The sequence below is a fragment of the Balaenoptera acutorostrata genome, chromosome 16, assembly GCF_949987535.1.
Source record: "Balaenoptera acutorostrata chromosome 16, mBalAcu1.1, whole genome shotgun sequence".
Taxonomy (NCBI): Eukaryota; Metazoa; Chordata; class Mammalia; order Artiodactyla; family Balaenopteridae; genus Balaenoptera; species Balaenoptera acutorostrata.
Window position 1 is genome coordinate 83,138,252 of NC_080079.1, and position 23,831 is coordinate 83,162,082.

General features: G+C 41.6%; 1 protein-coding gene across 1 annotated transcript in view; it reads right to left on the reverse strand.

Moving 5' to 3' along the window:
* The window catches only part of ANK3 (ankyrin 3), a 299,966-nt gene that overhangs the window by 73,511 nt on the left and 202,624 nt on the right, over positions 1-23,831 (reverse strand). Inside the window, exons 19-23 of the mRNA XM_057530616.1 lie at positions 8,257-8,355; positions 8,071-8,169; positions 7,416-7,511; positions 2,927-2,999; positions 2,684-2,765 (exon numbers count right to left, since the gene is read on the reverse strand). Coding sequence (XP_057386599.1) covers positions 2,684-2,765; positions 2,927-2,999; positions 7,416-7,511; positions 8,071-8,169; positions 8,257-8,355 — 449 coding nt within the window. The remainder of the gene's footprint in view (positions 1-2,683; positions 2,766-2,926; positions 3,000-7,415; positions 7,512-8,070; positions 8,170-8,256; positions 8,356-23,831) is intronic.

The following is a 23,831-nucleotide window of genomic DNA, read 5'->3' on the forward strand; positions in this document are numbered from 1 at the left end:
TATTGCTTATTATTTTTATTTGCTTTTAAAAGCTGCTGATATTCTTAGCACCTGGGATACCTCAAGAACTTACTAGCTCTTATGTAGGGAGATTCACAACATGCAGTGGTTTCACAGAAATAGACATTTGCCTCCGTCCATAAGGGCTTAATGAAACAGGCAGCACCAAATCAGCCTACAGTGGCAAAGCCCTGGCAAGACTAAAGTTGTAGGGATCCTTTTAGAATGTAACTTTCAATATGATTTGTTGTGGGATTTGGAGTAGAATAGAAATGCTAGTTCATGCAGCAGAGAATGATACAAATATGTGATAAAGGGCTACTGTGGCTTACTAGACCTCATGAAAGCAAAACTTAGGGACATTAGCCGATAGTAATATTAATAGGAGTCAATTAAGTATATATTATAACCTTGGAAATATCTTCATCTTCAATCATAGATTTTTGGTATTTATCATCTATGGACAAAGCAATAGCCCTGTATGCTCTGCTTTGATCAGACTATACCTCGAACGTGGTGTTCGGTTCTGGCCACCTCAGTTTGAGATGGATACAGACACGATGAAATGTACATAGGAGACTGACCATGATGGTACGGGAACAGGGGAAGGAAGTGCCAATAGTATGCCCAGAGGAAGAAACACTGAGAAGAAATACGAAAAGCATTTTTAAATATCAGAAGGATTGTTACATGAATGAGGCAGCTTTTGTTGTAAATAGTGCCAAAGAGATCAGGGCCTGAATCACTGAGTTAAGGCCTGAATCAGTGACAATAATGCTCCCTAAAATGAAGAATATTTAAAGTCAGAGTTGTTCACATGGAATAGGCAGTCTGGGAATTAGGGAATTCCCATGATGGAGGCATTTGGGCATAGGATCTCGTAACAGAGGTAATTCCAGCACTAGGTGACGGTTGTTCAGACTGAGTGACCTTTAACCAACTCCCTTTCAACATTAAATGCTACAACATTATGAAGTCAAGAGCCATTTTATTCCAACAGCCCCTGGACACATCCATAAAGCAAGGGATGAGTTTAAAGAAAGATGGATAAAATGAGAATGAAAATTTGCTTATTCATTTCAAATTCCCAAGCTGAGATCAATCTAAAGGAAATGATTGTCATTTCTAGTTAAACAGCTAAATGAGATATCTTCAAATGAAGAGATTCAAAATGTCTTCTTTTTGGAAATTAGTTATCCACATGCATAAGGTTGTTACATAGTCCATTCAAACTTGGCCTCTCATCAATGCAGCTATTTGGGGATATCTTGTTAGAAACTAGCAAGTTTTTAGGTCTGTGACTGTCATATTATATCTCATAATAATTTCATTTGACACCATATTTTGTGAGTGTATGTATCTTTGTGAGAACATCACTTTCCTTTTATCTTCTGCACAGGTGAAATTACTCTGAAAATGTTGCATAAGAAAGCAGCGAAATATAATATGACAGTAAGGCATATTACTCGTAGAGTCCTAATGATGATGCAAATATTATCCACTGGGGGATAAACAGAGGTAAACATATAGTTGATGGTTTACAGAAAAAGAAAGAAAAATGATGAGTAGAAGCCTTTAATATTTATCAAAACAACATTTACAAACAACGAGACAGGTACTTTCAGGTCCCTAAATGACCATCAAGACATTAGCTCTCCTAGGCGGGCAATCCCTGGCTACAACGCACTTACACTTGGCAGTCATTGGAACTGAGAAAGCTAAAGTGACTTTGGATCAGGTAGGCTTTCCCACTATTTAGGTTTCCAATGAAATCTGGACAAATCAAAGAAGGAACCAGTAATTACAATACAGCCAACCCAGAGGCAGAGGAAGACTAGCTGCACGAAGACTGATCCAAGAGAAAAATACAACAAGAGAGATGGAAAACGGAGAAGCAATCAGAACACTGTTTGGGAGAGTTAAATGATGCAGAAAAGAAACATAAATATAATATAAATTCTACTCTAAGTAAACATTTCATTATTTCAGTAAAAAGGCCAAAATTTGCCGTCTTCATCATATTTATTTACTATAAAAATGCTAGTTTTCCAATGAACAATAAGGATGTCACTCATTAATATAACTACATAACATGACCTGGTCATACGCACTGATTTTTAAGTAAGGCAGAAAACTAGTAGTTTCTTTTAAGCACATGAAGAATAGTTACAATCATCTATAATTTGTCTCTTTCATGAAATCAATATTGAAAACTTACATTTTGAAAGCAGTTTTGTTCGGGTTGAGTTTTCATTATGAGTTCAAGTTCAAAAGTAGCTTTCACTGCAAAGCTCAGAGTACATCTTAGAATGGGCATTTGATCCCTTCCCTTATAAACCCTCTCTCATTAAAAAAAATATTTTAGATATGAACATTAATCAGATTTTACTTTCTAGATTTTCAAATGTAAACAATAAAAACAATTTTTCTGCTTAATAGAAACAAATAGTAAGAAAGTAATCCAGATAGTTAGTAACACTTGCATTTTCAAATTGAAAAATGCGTTCAAGGAGAGGGGATTCAAAGAGACTAAAAGAAGACAGTCAGTGATACCAAATACATGTTGTTTAAATGATACATTAATTAATAATTGCAAGATAAAATGAAAAGTTAGTAACTCAAGGAAGGGTTACATTTCAAAGATAAGAAATGGAAGATAAAGCTGGTAGTTAAATTTTATCACAATAAAAATTCGCAAATACCTTCTTCAACATCTGAGATATATTCGCCATCACTGAGCATTTCAGGGGCGTTGGCTTTACGAACTGCATGATTTAAGTGAACAATGTAAGTGTGAAAAATGCATACTCTTGATACTACAACGAAACATATTAATGCTTCTAAAAACATTTTGCAATGAATTTTCTTCAGGAAAAAAATACAAAGTCACTCTTTGTTACTACGAACTCAAAGGAGGTTTTCATACCTTCATCATCAGACATGTCAAGAACTTCATTCATCGTTTCTGGAACATTCATTTTGTGCTTCTCTATGACAGTCTAGTAACAAAGAAAGCAGTCATTTTAGTATGAGCAGACAGGACATTTTACTGAGACTATTCATTTCTTCCTAAATTCATCTGTTGGTTTACTGTGGGATTTGTGTGTTGAATATCTTGAAGGCCCCCTCATACAAAATGACATCAAAATTATGCCTTCGTAGCACTAAGTTCCTCATCATATACATGGCAGAGAACGAATACAAGGTGAAAGAATTCTAGTGGCAAAGCGCACCAGCTTAAAAGCTTTAGGTCCCCAATAAAGCTTTTCAAAGGAAAAAAAGGAGAGAGATACTGCCTCCCTTAGTTCATTGCTATACTTCTTCATGGTCTTCATGGATCTGCCACCCCATTCCACTAAAAGTCTTAGCTGAAGATAAGCCAAATGATCGGCAAAGAAGCATGTCTTTATTGCTTGTGCCAAGCCAGCCCCTTCTCATTTTCCCTTCCTATGTGTATGTTTTAATTTCTAGAATAAATCACAATATTGAGATTCCAATAAATTATATTACTTTTACAACCATGTGTTTGCAGAAAATATTTTAGAGGTAATGCATTTGCAGGATAATTTTAACTGCCACAAAATTTTAAAGAATGGTATACAGTATGACAGAGCAAAGGCTTTACTGAATCTTTTACTTGCTCTTCGATGACTTTTCGCCTAGATAGATTGTATCCATCCAAAGAACACTGACAGTATTACTTGTTTGAAAATATTAATGACTTAATATGTTTTTGTTTAAAAATGAGTCCTCTTTTAATCTGAGCATATAAAAGACTAATGGTACAAGTCATGTTGAAGTAAAGCATTATTTTGTATTTTTTTCCAGCATGTAATACTGTAATTGAACATTTTCAAAAGATAAATATTTTATATTAGAACAGTTTTAGATTTACAGAAAAATTATGAGGATAGTAGAGAGTGTTCACCCAGTTTTCCCTATGATTAACACATATTAGCATGGTACCTTTGTCACAATTCATGAACCAATATTGATTTATTATTATTAATTAAAGTCTATATTTTATTCAGATTTCCTTAGCTTTTGCCAAATATCCTTTTTCAGTTCTAGCATCCCATCCAGGATACCATGTTATCGTTCGCTGTCAATCTCCTTAGGCTCCTAGGGCTAAGTTTCTCAGACTTTCCTTGTTTTTAATGACCTTGACAGTTTTGGGGTGAACTGGTCAGGTATTTTGTAGAATGTCCCTTAACTGAGATTCATCTCATGTTTTTCTCATTGATTAGACTGGGGTTATATGTTTTGGGGAGGAGGACCACTGTGGTAAAATGTCGTTTTCATTACATCACATCAAGGGCATATACTGTCAACAGGATTTACCAGGGTTGACGTTGTACTTGGTCATCTGGCTGAAGCAGTGTTGGTCAGCTTTCTCCAGTGTAATGTACTCTATTTCCCCTGCTCTCCACACTGTTTTCTTCCGAGGGAAGTTACTATACTCAGACACACTTGAGCAGTGGGGAATCATGATCTACCTCTCGGAGGGGAAAGTATTTTCATAAATTATTTGGAATTCTTTTGCCTGAGAAATCTGCCTCTTCCTCCATAGTTATTCAATCATTTATCCGTATCAGTATGAACTCATGGATATATATTTTATACTTTGCACTATACCCCAATACTATTTTATTTCTTTTGTTCAAATTGTTCTGGCTTTGGCCATTGGGAAGTCTTTCAGTGGATTCCCGTGTCCCTTTAACACGTCCCATCATCTTGTGTATGTGTTTATTTATTTATTTACAGGGAGGGCCTTACTTTTTGGCACTACCAGAGGTTCCAGGCTCATCTGGTATATTTCCTGCCCCAGTTGTAGATTTTGTCATTTCTCCAAGGAGCCCTGGTTCCCTCCATTAGAGAATGCTGTTAGAAACCAGCATCTGAGTGATAGAAGTAGTCTGCTCGTTGCTACTGAGGGAATTTTAAACAACGCAATTTAAATAGCTTAATTGGTATCTTTTGAATATCCGCTTCTAGCCACTCAGTTTCCTACTCTGCCATGATTGTAATGTCATTAACTAAAGCATCTTTCTCAGAATTGCCATATCCAACATGGCACTCCTATCAAAGATGCAGTATTCTTTTTTTTTTTTTAATTTTTATTTATTTATTTATTTTTTATTTATGGCTGTGTTGGGTCTTCGTTTCTGTGCGAGGGCTTTCTCCAGTTGTGGCAAGTGGGGACCCCTCTTCATCGCGGTGCGCGGGCCTCTCACTATCGCGGCCTCTCTTGTTGCGGAGCACAGGCTCCAGACGCGCAGGCTCAGTAGTTGTGGCTCACGGGCCCAGTTGCTCCGCGGCATGTGGGATCCTCCCAGACCAGGGCTCGAACCCGTGTCCCCTGCATTGGCAGGCAGATTCTCAACCACTGCGCCACCAGCGAAGCCCGCAGTATTCTTTTTAAGGCTGCTGAAGAGCTGATGCCTGCTTAAGGAGACAATGGTCGCTGGGGCTTTCATAATGGTCTGAACAAAGACCCACCTGCGGGCGGCTGCACTGTGCTTAGTTAGCTTAAGGGCACACACCCCACCCTGAACCCCGTCAGTCCTCTCTGAGCTAGATGACAGGCAACTGCAAAGGCAGGGCTGACAAGGTGGTGTCTCAGCTTGAAATAAAGTCTCAAATACCACAGTGCTGGGCTAGGTCTTAGGGACTTCAATGGACTCTTTTCTAGTCAATGTGAGCGTTTCATTTGGCAGAAGCCTCATTTACTTCACCGGGCAAACTGGACCTTCCTGTTAGCATGAGTAGTCTTTTCTCTCTGGCAGAAAATCACCTACCAAGTCAGCTGATGATGTTGAGTGAGAAATGGCATGACTCCCGTGCACGTTCTTTCACTAGGAACCGGAGCCCTAAAACCCTTTTCTCTCAGTCCATTTCCTGAGTCTGTAACTTTACTTTCCCTGTGTGTAACTTTATTTTCTCCTAAAGCTCTTTTTGATATCAAAGAAACATTTTGAACTTCCCTAACAGGTGAGAAAATCATTGACATTTAATCAAATAAGATTTCTATTTTGAACTATTATACCATCTTCAATTCTCTAACATTGAAACAGAAGTTTCACATATTTATTTCAGTGACTTCAAATCTTTTATAGCATGGTGACACTTGGCTGTTATTTAATACCTTGTCCTTCTCTCCTTTCCTACTCCCAAGAGAGTTACACGGCATATCTATAAAATTAAGGTTAATAAACATTATTTATTTAAACTCTTTTCTCGAGAATTTAATGATAGATTTTAAGATGATGAAATACTCAAGAGGTATATAAAAGCAATATGTAGGAATTTATTTCTATTCCAGCTATATCTTAAAGTTAGAAACGTGCCCTGGTTGACAACCCTTGCTCCAGTCCATTAAAGCTACTGTTTTCTCTTTTGCAAATGACAGCATTTCTCTTTTGTGATCAGTTGGCTGAATTTTTAGTTTCTAAAACCTGTACACAGCCAAACAACTCAACCGGCAGGTAGCAACAGAATCCTTCAAGCCACGGTGTTTTGTACGAAGCACTGTATATCCAGACTGCAGACGTGAGCTCTGCCTTCTTCGTGTTGGAAGGTGGCATATGAGAAAAGGAAGCACAGCTGATAATTCCAAGTGTTGCAGAGTCCTAAACTGACACTGTACCGACTCAATCTCGGGCCTGTGTGTTGAGTCATGCAGTCAGGAATAACTCAAGTAAACCTCTGACATGGGGCAATATCTGCTCTTGATTCCAAAGTTACCAAATCCTGATGGGGTTCAAAGGCACCAGACGGGGTTCCAAAGAAGTGATTTATCCTAGAGGTTGGCAGCTTGTGAAAATATGTGATGCAATAAGGCCTCCTGGTAAAGATTTACTTTAAGTTTGAATACAACATCCTATTGTTTTTCCTAGGAAAACTCCAATAGGTGAATGGAAGAGAAGCGAGCGTGGTGGGAAAAACTGATTTGGATCCTATCTCTAATGTTTCTCTAACAAGGCAAACATATTTTTACAATAATGATGACAATGTACCCATTATCATTTGTGAGTTAAAATATTTTAAAGAACCAACTTAGAGTTTTCATCTTTCTTGCATTGCCAAAGAAGGATGTCAAAACATCTCATTAAAAAAATTTTTTATATCAAAATAAAGAAATACATTTAGCTTTCTATGGAACTAAAACCTCTGTAGCTTTTTGAAAGGTATAACTTTTGAAAAGGTATTTTTAGTGTTTTGAATTTTTCTTCCCATCAGAAATGAGAGTTTTGCTTTGCTGACTGCCATCAAGGAGGTGACAGCATTTGGAAATACAGTGCTTAGTTTCTGAATGGAGGAAAAAAGGTTCATCTCCCCAAAGCCTGGAAAAATCTACAATCTGAGAACTGGCTCCTGGGGTAACGGGGTTACAAGGTCTGGCATCCACTACTCACAGTCGTGGTCACAGTCTCTTCAGTTACCACCTTCAGGGTGTCCACCACTGAGATGTAGCCAAGCCTCCGGGCAATGGCCAGGGCAGTGTTTCCATTCTGGGAAGAGGGAAACGTGGACAAGGAATTACAAGTCATTCCACGTGTCTCAGCGCCTGTGTGTTTCCACACATTTGCCTTTACAAACGTAAGGCAAGTGTCTCACCAGTCCTCTCCCACTGTCATACCCAAAACGCTGTTTATCATTAAAGACATACCTTGCACAAAACCCACCTAACCTGTCTATACTCATACAGTAGAGTCTGGGCTGCTACACATGGAATCCGAGAGGCTTTTAATGTTTTATGTAATCAAGGAAACAAACACGTACTTCTTCTTATGTATGTACTCCCTACTGGGTAGCAGTGGGTTTGTAGTTTTTAAGTGGGAAACATTAATCACATCTCTCTCTCTGGACAACTCACAACAATACAAAAAGTTAACAAAAGTTACAATAACAAGAGTTATTGCCCTTTTCCCTTCATTCTACTGAATGCTCTGTTTATGCCTACTAAACATAGAAAGTCCAACAGCAACCTTGTCCGATAAAAAATGTAAGAAGACACCAGCACCCAGGCCCAGCTCCCCCCTCATCATTTAGCTGGCCCTTTGCTCTTACCACAGTGAGTTCATTGGGGGAGGCATTGTTCTGAAGCAAGACATTGATTATATGCGTGTGTCCCTGTTGAGCTGCTTGGTGTAATGGCGTATACCCATTCTGTAGAAGGAAGATGGAAGAAAAGACTCTTACTTCCTTGGACACAAGATCAATGACTTGGTAGATACAAAGGAGAAAGGAGTTTACCTTTGTTTTGGCGTTCACTTTTGCAGAATGCTGGAGCAGGAAGTTAACAATCTTGATGTTTCCATAGTGGCAGCCCACATGTAGCGGTGTGTATCCCATCTGTAATTACATATATTTTTTTTTTTTTAAAAAGAAACATCCTAAGTATACTTTCAGTAACAGATATCCTAAATAGAAGCAAAAGTGTTATTTAACCTTTCTTAACGCGGCAGAAAGAGTTTTTTTTCCCTATATAAAACAAATGTCACTGATAATTCTCAGAGTTAATCTAAGGTATAAATAACAATACCACCTCACATGGAAATAGTTACTAAATGTCCCAAAGTGCTCGCTTTAGCATCGGCTCATTTTATTCCCATAACAACTTTTCAAGATAGGACGAAAAGATGGAACAACAGACAGTCTATACAGAAGGATCCAGTGGCTTCTTGCAAAGGGTCAGAAGCGTGCTCAATGGATAGACTTGGACTAGCATTTATTCAACACTCTACTCTCTAAAAGCATAAAATTGAGGTTAAAAAATGTGAATTGGTTAAGTGATCATGAAAGCAGTAGATGATGATCAGAATGCATGACGGAGATAGGAAGGATAGAAACACTGAAGCAGGAGAGACTGGTGTGAGTTCAGGAGGTCTGTGATGTACGAACTTGATCTAGGAATAGATGCTCTAGTTAAAGTCTTCTGCCTACCTAGCTAGAGCCCCACAGTTTGAAAACCACTCATTTAGACAAAGCAATGGATTGCTTCTCCAATTAATATCCACTGACCCCTGAGGGGCTATAAATTCCATCTATTAAAAAATATATCATGTGTGTATGTATGTGTATGTATATATAGATACATACACATACACACACACACATATATATATTCTAGATAATTATTTTTTAAAAAAAGGATATTCCAGATATTTTTTCTAGATGGCCATAATGTAAGACTCCACCACACGATTTCAGGGCCCATGGCCAATCTCTGTTTACGATGGCACTGGCAGCAGCAGATCACTGAAAGGGAGAGCACAGACTTTTAATAATATTTCTAAATGGGCATGGGTCAGGGGTCCGTGTTTTCAAGTGTCTGCATCTCGTATGTGATGGCATTAATGTGTCTTTATGGTGACTCTGTGCTACAGACTGAATGTTTGTATCCCCTAAAAGTTGTATGCTGAAACCCTAATCCCAGTGTAATGGTATTTAGAGATGGAACCTTTGGCAGGTAATTCGGTCATGAGGGTGGAGCCCTCATGTGTGGGATTAGTGCCCTTATAAGAAGAGAAAGGAGACAGCCTGCCTCTTCTCTTTTCTACCTGCTACCAGCACCTTGATCTTGGACTTCCCAACCTCCAGAACTCTGAGAAATAAAGGTTTGTCCAGGCTATAGTATTCTTGTTATAGCAGCCTAAACTAACTAAGACACTCCAGCAAATGGGTGTATTTGAATTTGAAAAGAGGACGTCCGGAACACAGCTGATTGTGGAAGGTGAAGACACCTCAGCAGGGATGTGCTGCCCTAAAGAACTGACTCTGGTTAGATTCTATTCCATGAACTGAACTGTAAGTGCAGCCACACTGACCAGACCCTGCTGATAAGCTCACCGTAACCACATGTATATGAGTCTGACTTAGGACCCCTAAAGCTGCTTCATGCACGATGAAGGGTATCCCATTTTGGGGACCAGAATTCACCTGCCTGCTTTGCAGGGTTCTTTCTTGGTACTGAGGAACTCAGGATACTGTGTTAGGAATCAGAATGCTGCTTAGGGAGGGAGGCATGAAAACAGTTTTCTCCTACCAGTTCTCAGTACAATTAGCTTAATTGACTTAAGTAACATTATTCCCAGCGTTAGTGGCAGAGGACTGATCCCAAGCCAAAAGATTACAGAAAATATTAAAAAATTTTAAATATTAAGGAACTCTTCAAGTTTCTGGTCAACATGTCTAAGCAATGATGCAACAGTTTCCAATGGCTACTGTGCTACTGTATTGATCAGATTTTTAAAAGAAATTGAATTATTCTAAGTACCTTAATGTACAGTTCCTTCTCATCCTCATAGCTTCACTGTCACTCCTAGTAAAACCCTAAGTCATTACAGTGAACTGTTAGGACATGGTTGGTCTGGACCCTGCTCTCCACCTCCTATCTATTACATCTCTGAGCTCGTCTCCTACTAGTCTCTCCCTTGTTCACACTGCTCTAAGACATTGGTCTTCTTGCTGCTCCACAAATATTACAGTATTTTATTCAAAATACATATGCATGCCAGGAAGATTTAGTTTTCATCCAGAGAAACCAAAATTGGGGCTCCTCCATTCATTGAGGGTCACAAAGTTCCCATGGTAAACGGCACCTTGCACAAACATGCCCAGAGAGATGTGATTTGGGAAATTCCCTTCAACTAGTGGCAATACATTTTGGAAAGACCAACTCTTTTTTCTTTAATAACTAAGGAATAGTCACAGTTCAGATAACTGAGCAGTCTTTGCTTCCTTTTTTCACTGTTGCCTACTTATACCATCATTACAAGCTGAAGATAAGTCATCTTCTTTAGGCAATACTGAAAGGGTGTATTTGTGTAGGAAGAGCAAACAGGTACAGATGGAATATTCAGGCTGGTGCTTCTGATCTATGGTGCCTGAGCATGAGATCTTACTAAGCAGTAGTTAGGTGCCTCCCTATGCAACATGGTTTGAGAGAGCGGGAGCAGGAAATCCACACTATTTCCTCATCTCCTAAACCTGTGCTCTCTCGAGTCTGTCTTTGGCCTTCCTTGCACTTGGCATAGTCTTACTCAGTGAACACACCCACTCACAACTACAATTATTCCCTGATTTTATTTCAGTTAAAATTTTTGTTTTCAAATTTTTTATGTTGATACTATTGTTTTAGGGAATACCTTTCTCTTGTCACATGTTACTCTAAATATTACTTAATAATATGGCAGGCTGTAAGATATTTTTATAAATAGCTTTTTCATAATTTTAGTTCAATAAAACTGATTGAGATTGAAAAGTTGCATTTAGTAACAGACAGAGATGTTTCCTTTAGAAAACAAACTCTGAAAATAAACTCTCAGTATCTCATTTCCTGAAGGTGCTACAGTTGAACGTCTTAGCACGCTAAAAAGGGAAAAAAAGTTGAAAAAATTTCTCCTGTGATTTTTTTACTTTATTGTTCACCTCCAAAATTAGTGTGGGGTTAAAATGGAAAACAAAACAAAGATCCTCTCAGGTACTACAGAAGAGTCAAAGATTATGAAAGAGTATTTCCATAATGATAGAAGAAAAATAAGGCAATTGTCATCTCCATCCCTAACCCAGCCTATCCCACTTCTGACATCCCTTATAACTTCTTTGACCATTTCTCTTTCTACTGGCACCTTCCTCTTAGCCTACTAACATATTGCCATACTTCCAAACTTGGAAACAATAATCACTCCTTTCAAATATTTCTCTCCTTTTCTGAGTCTATATTCTCTTAAAGCTTCTTGAAAAAAAACCTATTTTTATTCACCATTCCCTTCCATTTTCCCCATATCTCACCATCTCCACTACTCCAGTGAAACTGCCTTCTAATAACCCCGGTGCCACTCCAGTGCACGTGTTTTAGTGCTTTCTCTTCTGTGACATACTCTCCTTGACAGTCTTCAGTTACTTGGCATCCATGTCATATTCTTTCCCGATTTCCCTCCTGCCCTCAGTCAGGCCTTCTTCCTTCCACCTCCTCCATCCACTTCAAAATATCGTTGATCCTAGGGATTTTGTCTTTGATTTCCTCCACACTGTTCCTCAACGATCACGTCCACATTCACAACTTCAACTGATACATTTATTCTGACCATGTCCAAATAGGTACCTTTAGTCCAGATGCCCCTCCTGTATCCCAGACCAAAACTTTAGTCATTTACTAGCTGTCTCTACCTAGAGAGCCCCTAGGTAATGTAAGACTCAACACACCCAATACAGAACTCATGGTGCTCTTTCTCCAACCAGCTTCTTCTCCTTCACTTCCTGTCTCATTGAATGGGACTTGTGACCACCTGGTTACAGAGCCACATCCTTAGATCCATCCTGAATTTCTCACTTTTCCTTAGTCCCTGTATACACATGGTCTCAAGTCTTATTGTTCGTACTTGTTAAGTACTTCTTCAATTTCTCTCTTGTTTACCAACATCCCATCTGCCCCTTAGGTGAGGCCTTCTCTATTCTTCAGCTGGACCTCAGCAATAGCCTTCTAACGGCCCCTGCTCCAAACTCTTTTACCAGCTCGTTCTTTGCATTGTCTCCTAGGATCTTTCTAAACCAGATATGTGATCTTATCATCTTCTGTTTACAACCTGCCAAGGCTTCCCAGTACAAACAGGATTAAGAACCTAAGCCTGGCACGTCAAGGCCCTCTGAGATCATCTTAATCCTCTAGCAGTATCTTGGGGCGTGCCCCCAATTTTTTCTCATGTTCCTGTGATGCTGAACCAGCTATAGACCCCTTCTATACTCCCACCTTCTCTGAGATCATCTTAATCCTCTAGCAGTATCTTGGAGCGTGCCCCCAATTTTTTCTCATGTTCCTGTGATGCTGAACCAGCTATAGACCCCTTCTATACTCCCACCTTCTCTGAGATCATCTTAATTCTCTAGCAGTATCTTGGGGCGTGCCCCCAATTTTTTCTCATGTTCCTGTGATGCTGAACCAGCTATAGACCCCTTCTATACTCCCACCTTCTCTGAGATCATCTTAATCCTCTAGCAGTATCTTGGGGCGTGCCCCCAATTTTTTCTCATGTTCCTGTGATGCTGAACCAGCTATAGACCCCTTCTATACTCCCACCTTCTCTGAGATCATCTTAATCCTCTAGCAGTATCTTGGGGCGTGCCCCCAATTTTTTCTCATGTTCCTGTGATGCTGAACCAGCTATAGACCCCTTCTATACTCCCACCTTCTCTGAGATCATCTTAATTCTCTAGCAGTATCTTGGGGCGTGCCCCCAATTTTTTCTCATGTTCCTGTGATGCTGAACCAGCTATAGACCCCTTCTATACTCCCACCTTCTCTGAGATCATCTTAATCCTCTAGCAGTATCTTGGGGCGTGCCCCCAATTTTTTCTCATGTTCCTGTGATGCTGAACCAGCTATAGACCCCTTCTATACTCCCACCTTCTCTGAGATCATCTTAATTCTCTAGCAGTATCTTGGGGCCTGCCCCCAATTTTTTCTCATGTTCCTGTGATGCTGAACCAGCTATAGACCCCTTCTATACTCCCACCTTCTCTGAGATCATCTTAATCCTCTAGCAGTATCTTGGGGCGTGCCCCCAATTTTTTCTCATGTTCCTGTGATGCTGAACCAGCTATAGACCCCTTCTATACTCCCACCTTCTCTGAGATCATCTTAATTCTCTAGCAGTATCTTGGGGCGTGCCCCCAATTTTTTCTCATGTTCCTGTGATGCTGAACCAGCTATAGACCCCTTCTATACTCCCACCTTCTCTGAGATCATCTTAATTCTCTAGCAGTATCTTGGGGCCTGCCCCCAATTTTTTCTCATGTTCCTGTGATGCTGAACCAGCTATAGACCCCTTCTATACTCCCACCTTCTCTGAGATCATCTTAATTCTCTAGCAGTATCTTGGGGCGTGCCCCCAATTTTTTCTCATGTTCCTGTGATGCTGAACCAGCTATAGACCCCTTCTATACTCCCACCTTCTCTGAGATCATCTTAATTCTCTAGCAGTATCTTGGGGCGTGCCCCCAATTTTTTCTCATGTTCCTGTGATGCTGAACCAGCTATAGACCCCTTCTATACTCCCACCTTCTCTGAGATCATCTTAATTCTCTAGCAGTATCTTGGGGCCTGCCCCCAATTTTTTCTCATGTTCCTGTGATGCTGAACCAGCTATAGACCCCTTCTATACTCCCACCTTCTCTGAGATCATCTTAATCCTCTAGCAGTATCTTGGGGCGTGCCCCCAATTTTTTCTCATGTTCCTGTGATGCTGAACCAGCTATAGACCCCTTCTATACTCCCACCTTCTCTGAGATCATCTTAATCCTCTAGCAGTATCTTGGGGCGTGCCCCCAATTTTTTCTCATGTTCCTGTGATGCTGAACCAGCTATAGACCCCTTCTATACTCCCACCTTCTCTGAGATCATCTTAATTCTCTAGCAGTGTCTTGGGGCGTGCCCCCAATTTTTTCTCATGTTCCTGTGATGCTGAACCAGCTATAGACCCCTTCTATACTCCCACCTTCTCTGAGATCATCTTAATCCTCTAGCAGTATCTTGGGGCGTGCCCCCAATTTTTTCTCATGTTCCTGTGATGCTGAACCAGCTATAGACCCCTTCTATACTCCCACCTTCTCTGAGATCATCTTAATCCTCTAGCAGTATCTTGGGGCGTGCCCCCAATTTTTTCTCATGTTCCTGTGATGCTGAACCAGCTATAGACCCCTTCTATACTCCCACCTTCTCTGAGATCATCTTAATCCTCTAGCAGTATCTTGGGGCGTGCCCCCAACTTTTTCTCATGTTCCTGTGATGCTGAACCAGCTATAGACCCCTTCTATACTCCCACCTTCTCTGAGATCATCTTAATGCTCTAGCAGTATCTTGGGGCGTGCCCCCAATTTTTTCTCATGTTCCTGTGATGCTGAACCAGCTATAGACCCCTTCTATACTCCCACCTTCTCTGAGATCATCTTAATCCTCTAGCAGTATCTTGGGGCATGCCCCCAATTTTTTCTCATGTTCCTGTGATGCTGAACCAGCAATAGACCCCTTCTATACTCCCACCTTCTCTGAGATCATCTTAATTCTCTAGCAGTATCTTGGGGCGTGCCCCCAATTTTTTCTCATGTTCCTGTGATGCTGAACCAGCTATAGACCCCTTCTATACTCCCACCTTCTCTGAGATCATCTTAATCCTCTAGCAGTATCTTGGGGCGTGCCCCCAATTTTTTCTCATGTTCCTGTGATGCTGAACCAGCTATAGACCCCTTCTATACTCCCACCTTCTCTGAGATCATCTTAATTCTCTAGCAGTATCTTGGGCCGTGCCCCCAATTTTTTCTCATGTTCCTGTGATGCTGAACCAGCTATAGACCCCTTCTATACTCCCACCTTCTCTGAGATCATCTTAATTCTCTAGCAGTGTCTTGGGGCGTGCCCCCAATTTTTTCTCATGTTCCTGTGATGCTGAACCAGCTATAGACCCCTTCTATACTCCCACCTTCTCTGAGATCATCTTAATTCTCTAGCAGTGTCTTGGGGCGTGCCCCCAATTTTTTCTCATGTTCCTGTGATGCTGAACCAGCTATAGACCCCTTCTATACTCCCACCTTCTCTGAGATCATCTTAATTCTCTAGCAGTATCTTGGGGCGTGCCCCCAATTTTTTCTCATGTTCCTGTGATGCTGAACCAGCTATAGACCCCTTCTATACTCCCACCTTCTCTGAGATCATCTTAATTCTCTAGCAGTATCTTGGGGCGTGCCCCCAATTTTTTCTCATGTTCCTGTGATGCTGAACCAGCTACAGACCCCTTCTATACTCCCACCTTCTCTGAGATCATCTTAATCCTCTAGCAGTATCTTGGGGCGTGCCCCCAATTTTTTCTCATGTTCCTGTGATGCTGAACCAGCTATAGACCCCTTCTATACTCCCACCTTCTCTGAGATCATCTTAATTCTCTAGCAGTATCTTGGGGCGTGCCCCCAATTTTTTCTCATGTTCCTGTGATGCTGAACCAGCTATATACCCCTTCTATACTCCCACCTTCTCTGAGATCATCTTAATTCTCTAGCAGTATCTTGGGGCGTGCCCCCAATTTTTTCTCATGTTCCTGTGATGCTGAACCAGCTATAGACCCCTTCTATACTCCCACCTTCTCTGAGATCATCTTAATGCTCTAGCAGTATCTTGGGGCGTGCCCCCAATTTTTTCTCATGTTCCTGTGATGCTGAACCAGCTACAGACCCCTTCTATACTCCCACCTTCTCTGAGATCATCTTAATCCTCTAGCAGTATCTTGGGGCGTGCCCCCAATTTTTTCTCATGTTCCTGTGATGCTGAACCAGCTATAGACCCCTTCTATACTCCCACCTTCTCTGAGATCATCTTAATTCTCTAGCAGTATCTTGGGGCGTGCCCCCAATTTTTTCTCATGTTCCTGTGATGCTGAACCAGCTATAGACCCCTTCTATACTCCCACCTTCTCTGAGATCATCTTAATGCTCTAGCAGTATCTTGGGGCGTGCCCCCAATTTTTTCTCATGTTCCTGTGATGCTGAACCAGCTATAGACCCCTTCTGTACTCCCACCTTCTCTGAGATCATCTTAATCCTCTAGCAGTATCTTGGGGCGTGCCCCCAATTTTTTCTCATGTTCCTGTGATGCTGAACCAGCTATAGACCCCTTCTATACTCCCACCTTCTCTGAGATCATCTTAATTCTCTAGCAGTATCTTGGGGCGTGCCCCCAATTTTTTCTCATGTTCCTGTGATGCTGAACCAGCTATAGACCCCTTCTATACTCCCACCTTCTCTGAGATCATCTTAATCCTCTAGCAGTATCTTGGGGCGTGCCCCCAATTTTTTCTCATGCTCCTGTGATGCTGAACCAGCTATAGACCCCTTCTATACTCCCACCTTCTCTGAGATCATCTTAATTCTCTAGCAGTATCTTGGGGCGTGCCCCCAATTTTTTGTCATGTTCCTGTGATGCTGAACCAGCTATAGACCCCTTCTATACTCCCACCTTCTCTGAGATCATCTTAATTCTCTAGCAGTATCTTGGGGCGTGCCCCCAATTTTTTCTCATGTTCCTGTGATGCTGAACCAGCTATAGACCCCTTCTATACTCCCACCTTCTCTGAGATCATCTTAATTCTCTAGCAGTATCTTGGGGCGTGCCCCCAATTTTTTCTCATGTTCCTGTGATGCTGAACCAGCTACAGACCCCTTCTATACTCCCACCTTCTCTGAGATCATCTTAATCCTCTAGCAGTATCTTGGGGCGTGCCCCCAATTTTTTCTCATGTTCCTGTGATGCTGAACCAGCTATAGACCCCTTCTATACTCCCACCTTCTCTGAGATCATCTTAATCCTCTAGCAGTATCTTGGGGCGTGCCCCCAATTTTTTCTCATGTTCCTGTGATGCTGAACCAGCTATAGACCCCTTCTATACTCCCACCTTCTCTGAGATCATCTTAATCCTCTAGCAGTATCTTGGGGCGTGCCCCCAATTTTTTCTCATGTTCCTGTGATGCTGAACCAGCTATAGACCCCTTCTATACTCCCACCTTCTCTGAGATCATCTTAATGCTCTAGCAGTATCTTGGGGCATGCCCCCAATTTTTTCTCATGTTCCTGTGATGCTGAACCAGCTATAGACCCCTTCTATACTCCCACCTTCTCTGAGATCATCTTAATTCTCTAGCAGTGTCTTGGGGCGTGCCCCCAATTTTTTCTCATGTTCCTGTGATGCTGAACCAGCTATAGACCCCTTCTATACTCCCACCTTCTCTGAGATCATCTTAATCCTCTAGCAGTATCTTGGGGCGTGCCCCCAATTTTTTCTCATGTTCCTGTGATGCTGAACCAGCTATAGACCCCTTCTATACTCCCACCTTCTCTGAGATCATCTTAATTCTCTAGCAGTATCTTGGGGCGTGCCCCCAATTTTTTCTCATGTTCCTGTGATGCTGAACCAGCTATAGACCCCTTCTATACTCCCACCTTCTCTGAGATCATCTTAATTCTCTAGCAGTATCTTGGGGCGTGCCCCCAATTTTTTCTCATGTTCCTGTGATGCTGAACCAGCTACAGACCCCTTCTATACTCCCACCTTCTCTGAGATCATCTTAATCCTCTAGCAGTATCTTGGGGCGTGCCCCCAATTTTTTCTCATGTTCCTGTGATGCTGAACCAGCTATAGACCCCTTCTATACTCCCACCTTCTCTGAGATCATCTTAATTCTCTAGCAGTATCTTGGGGCGTGCCCCCAATTTTTTCTCATGTTCCTGTGATGCTGAACCAGCTATAGACCCCTTCTATACTCCCACCTTCTCTGAGATCATCTTAATGCTCTAGCAGTATCTTGGGGCGTGCCCCCAATTTTTTCTCATGTTCCTGTGATGCTGAACCAGCTATAGACCCCTTCTGTACTCCCACCTTCTCTGAGATCATCTTAATCCTCTAGCAGTATCTTGGGGCGTGCCCCCAATTTTTTCTCATGTTCCTGTGATGCTGAACCAGCTATAGACCCCTTCTATACTCCCACCTTCTCTGAGATCATCTTAATTCTCTAGCAGTATCTTGGGGCGTGCCCCCAATTTTTTCTCATGTTCCTGTGATGCTGAACCAGCTATAGACCCCTTCTATACTCCCACCTTCTCTGAGATCATCTTAATCCTCTAGCAGTATCTTGGGGCGTGCCCCCAATTTTTTCTCATGTTCCTGTGATGCTAAACCAGCTATAGACCCCTTCTATACTCCCACCTTCTCTGAGATCATCTTAATTCTCTAGCAGTATCTTGGGGCGTGCCCCCAATTTTTTCTCATGTTCCTGTGATGCTGAACCAGCTATAGACCCCTTCTATACTCCCACCTTCTCTGAGATCATCTTAATTCTCTAGCAGTATCTTGGGGCGTGCCCCCAATTTTTTCTCATGTTCCTGTGATGCTGAACCAGCTATAGACCCCTTCTATACTCCCACCTTCTCTGAGATCATCTTAATTCTCTAGCAGTATCTTGGGGCGTGCCCCCATTTTTTTCTCATGTTCCTGTGATGCTGAACCAGCTATAGACCCCTTCTATACTCCCACCTTCTCTGAGATCATCTTAATTCTCTAGCAGTATCTTGGGGCGTGCCCCCAATTTTTTCTCATGTTCCTGTGATGCTGAACCAGCTATAGACCCCTTCTATACTCCCACCTTCTCTGAGATCATCTTAATCCTCTAGCAGTATCTTGGGGCGTGCCCCCAATTTTTTCTCATGTTCCTGTGATGCTGAACCAGCTATAGACCCCTTCTATACTCCCACCTTCTCTGAGATCATCTTAATTCTCTAGCAGTATCTTGGGGCGTGCCCCCAATTTTTTCTCATGTTCCTGTGATGCTGAACCAGCTATAGACCCCTTCTATACTCCCACCTTCTCTGAGATCATCTTAATTCTCTAGCAGTATCTTGGGGCGTGCCCACAATTTTTTCTCATGTTCCTGTGATGCTGAACCAGCTATAGACCCCTTCTATACTCCCACCTTCTCTGAGATCATCTTAATTCTCTAGCAGTATCTTGGGGCGTGCCCCCAATTTTTTCTCATGTTCCTGTGATGCTGAACCAGCTATAGACCCCTTCTATACTCCCACCTTCTCTGAGATCATCTTAATTCTCTAGCAGTATCTTGGGGCGTGCCCCCAATTTTTTCTCATGTTCCTGTGATGCTGAACCAGCTATAGACCCCTTCTATACTCCCACCTTCTCTGAGATCATCTTAATCCTCTAGCAGTATCTTGGGGCGTGCCCCCAATTTTTTCTCATGTTCCTGTGATGCTGAACCAGCTATAGACCCCTTCTATACTCCCACCTTCTCTGAGATCATCTTAATCCTCTAGCAGTATCTTGGGGCGTGCCCCCAATTTTTTCTCATGTTCCTGTGATGCTGAACCAGCTATAGACCCCTTCTATACTCCCACCTTCTCTGAGATCATCTTAATTCTCTAGCAGTGTCTTGGGGCGTGCCCCCAATTTTTTCTCATGTTCCTGTGATGCTGAACCAGCTATAGACCCCTTCTATACTCCCACCTTCTCTGAGATCATCTTAATTCTCTAGCAGTATCTTGGGGCGTGCCCCCAATTTTTTCTCATGTTCCTGTGATGCTGAACCAGCTATAGACCCCTTCTATACTCCCACCTTCTCTGAGATCATCTTAATTCTCTAGCAGTATCTTGGGGCGTGCCCCCAATTTTTTCTCATGTTCCTGTGATGCTGAACCAGCTATAGACCCCTTCTATACTCCCACCTTCTCTGAGATCATCTTAATTCTCTAGCAGTATCTTGGGGCGTGCCCCCAATTTTTTCTCATGTTCCTGTGATGCTGAACCAGCTATAGACCCCTTCTATACTCCCACCTTCTCTGAGATCATCTTAATCCTCTAGCAGTATCTTGGGGCGTGCCCCCAATTTTTTCTCATGTTCCTGTGATGCTGAACCAGCTATAGACCCCTTCTATACTCCCACCTTCTCTGAGATCATCTTAATGCTCTAGCAGTGTCTTGGGGCGTGCCCCCAATTTTTTCTCATGTTCCTGTGATGCTGAACCAGCTATAGACCCCTTCTATACTCCCACCTTCTCTGAGATCATCTTAATTCTCTAGCAGTGTCTTGGGGCGTGCCCCCAATTTTTTCTCATGTTCCTGTGATGCTGAACCAGCTATAGACCCCTTCTATACTCCCACCTTCTCTGAGATCATCTTAATTCTCTAGCAGTATCTTGGGGCGTGCCCCCAATTTTTTCTCATGTTCCTGTGATGCTGAACCAGCTATAGACCCCTTCTATACTCCCACCTTCTCTGAGATCATCTTAATGCTCTAGCAGTATCTTGGGGCGTGCCCCCAATTTTTTCTCATGTTCCTGTGATGCTGAACCAGCTATAGACCCCTTCTATACTCCCACCTTCTCTGAGATCATCTTAATTCTCTAGCAGTGTCTTGGGGCGTGCCCCCAATTGTTTCTCATGTTCCTGTGATGCTGAACCAGCTATAGACCCCTTCTATACTCCCACCTTCTCTGAGATCATCTTAATTCTCTAGCAGTGTCTTGGGGCGTGCCCCCAATTGTTTCTCATGTTCCTGTGATGCTGAACCAGCTATAGACCCCTTCTATACTCCCACCTTCTCTGAGATCATCTTAATTCTCTAGCAGTGTCTTGGGGCGTGCCCCCAATTGTTTCTCATGTTCCTGTGATGCTGAACCAGCTATAGACCCCTTCTATACTCCCACCTTCTCTGAGATCATCTTAATTCTCTAGCAGTGTCTTGGGGCGTGCCCCCAATTGTTTCTCATGTTCCTGTGATGCTGAACCAGCTACAGACCCCTTCTATACTCCCACCTTTGAAAATAATTCAGTTAACGCCAATATCTCTACATTGATTTATTTATACATGGGGTCAAAATCAGGCTTTGGACCAACTAGCTATGTTACCTTACATGAGTAATTACTTTTCTGTGCCTCAGTTTCTGCAAAATAGGGATACTAATTTTATCAACCTTATAAGATAGTCATAGGATTAAACAAATTAATAAGGGTAAATGCTTAGAACAGTATCTGACACAGAGAAAATGAGTAGTAAATTTTGCTATTATTATTACATTTTTATTGTTGCGTCTCCCTCTCTAGACTGTGAATTCTGTGAGGACAAGGAACATATCACCCAGGTAAAAATCTAACAACTAGTGAGAGCTCTAGGAACAAATGTGAAATGAGTATGTGTCAAATAAACATTTTTCATGATTTTACACACATTAAAAGAAAGCTAATTGAACTATTTACTTGCTAATCAGTACCTCCGAGAATCAGTGCTTTGGTGTGTTTTGGGGTGGTCTAAATAAAATGCTTCCAGAGATTATCCTTTTAAAAAGCAAAAGAAGTGGCTTCATTTCAGCTGTACGACACTGAGCATTAAACCCTGTGGCCAGCCGCACAATTTAGTCTGAACTGATTTGGTGAACTTCAAATACAAAGTAAGGTGGAGATGTGGTGGGTCAGCAGGCCAGTGGGAAGGCTGCAAGGCTGTTACCAGGATGTTCTGGTCTCTTCCCCACAAGAGAAAAGAGCTCTTGATAATTTAATTATTACTATTTTAAAATTGAAGCCAGTGACTCAGATGGTACCATACATTCTACCTGTCGGCTGCTTGGGGATGTCATCTTTACCAGGAAGAATTTGGAAGCTCATGGGATATAATCAACTCCTTATTTACAAGGCTAGGAAGCAAATCCAAGCAACCCATCTCTTTGCACTCCTGCTCTACTCAACTACGGGACAATCATAGCCTCACTTCTTTTTGGTGCTGTGATCTTTGCTGAGAAGAAAAAGGAAGGGAAAATTTTTTTTAAGAGACAGAGAGATGCTTACTGAACTACATCACCTGTAAAGGGCAGGAAAAGGTACATGCTTCAGAAATATTATACTGAGTACAAAAATGATTACAGACTGTGACCTGAGTTGGACAGGGTTAGGAGGAAACCCTGGTGGAGACCCGATACTCTTAAACCGTGGGTTTGCTTTTGCAAATCTGGATCAGAAGGTTCAGGGCACCATTTCTTCTCCTCCCAACCTGCCCCTGAGAATCACTGCCTTAATCCCTGACTGAATTTTGGTGGTGTATATGTTGGATGTGTTGAGATAAAAAGTACTGAGAAACAGAACCCTGTTATTGCCTTCTCAAATTTTTAATTTATAAAGGGAGAGGGAACCAAATAAAATGTTTATAAGTCTGTGTGTGTATGTGTGTGTGTCAATAAAACAACCCAGGGTGAATCTATTTACCGTGAAGTTGCACATTTCTAAAGTAAAGATTTCTTTTCTGATGAAAGCGTACAAGCACAGTAAAGAATCTAAGCTAAATCCAGTCTGAGCTTTTCAGATTGAAAAATGCTTGTATTTTCATGGAAAGTAACAAGAAACCATTCAGCCACTACTGTCGCCTTTACTGGTTTCTTTGTTAAACATTCAGCTGCCTAGGAAGGCATTCAGGGTTAAGGGGTTCTTTTAGAATGAAAAATTTGGGAAGAAACAGAATAGAGAGAACTGGGTACTTAGGCTACCAAAGAGGCCATGGGGACTTGAAGGGCACGAGGCATTTCAGAAATGGGAGTGAGGGAGGCTACCTGGGTCACAGCTCTATCTAGGACTACCCCAGCCAGGGACCATTATATTTGCTTCACTATTTTAATACAGAGTTTAAAAAGCATAAAGGATCTTGTCTGGTCACGTCTCCCTTGGGCAGATTCTTTCTAATAGAATGCAGTATGGGTGGAGAAGCCAAAGCCCTAGAGAGTCAGAACACCCTGCAAAGGGTGTAGTCTACTCAGGGCTGCTTCCTGGGCTCGTCCTGTAAATCCAGCCTGAGTCTGATGTCTGCAATACCTTTTTACCTGGCTAATTCCTGGTGACCCCTCTGTGTTATTAATATCTTCAATATCTGTCCACACACCTCAGAATCCATCTATATTACACACAAAAATGTTCGTATTCACAGTATAATAGTTAACAAGTATTCATTTTTGTGTCAAAAATGTGACACACAGAAACAAAAAGTTACATTTTGAAGTAGATACAAGTTTGACATGAAGAGTAACAAACTTAAGCGCTGAAAGGAAATATTCAGAGAAAGACTGATATGAAGTCCTATCTTTGATGATGACACAAAACATCCATTTGTCTTACGTGAGTTTGAAATGGTGGCATTCTATGAGATTAATCAGAAGTTTCTTTTTGAAAAGATAACTATTTTGGCTGAGAGAGGGAAGGAGTTGCTAGCGATCATATACACCATAAGAAATTTAGCAAGTG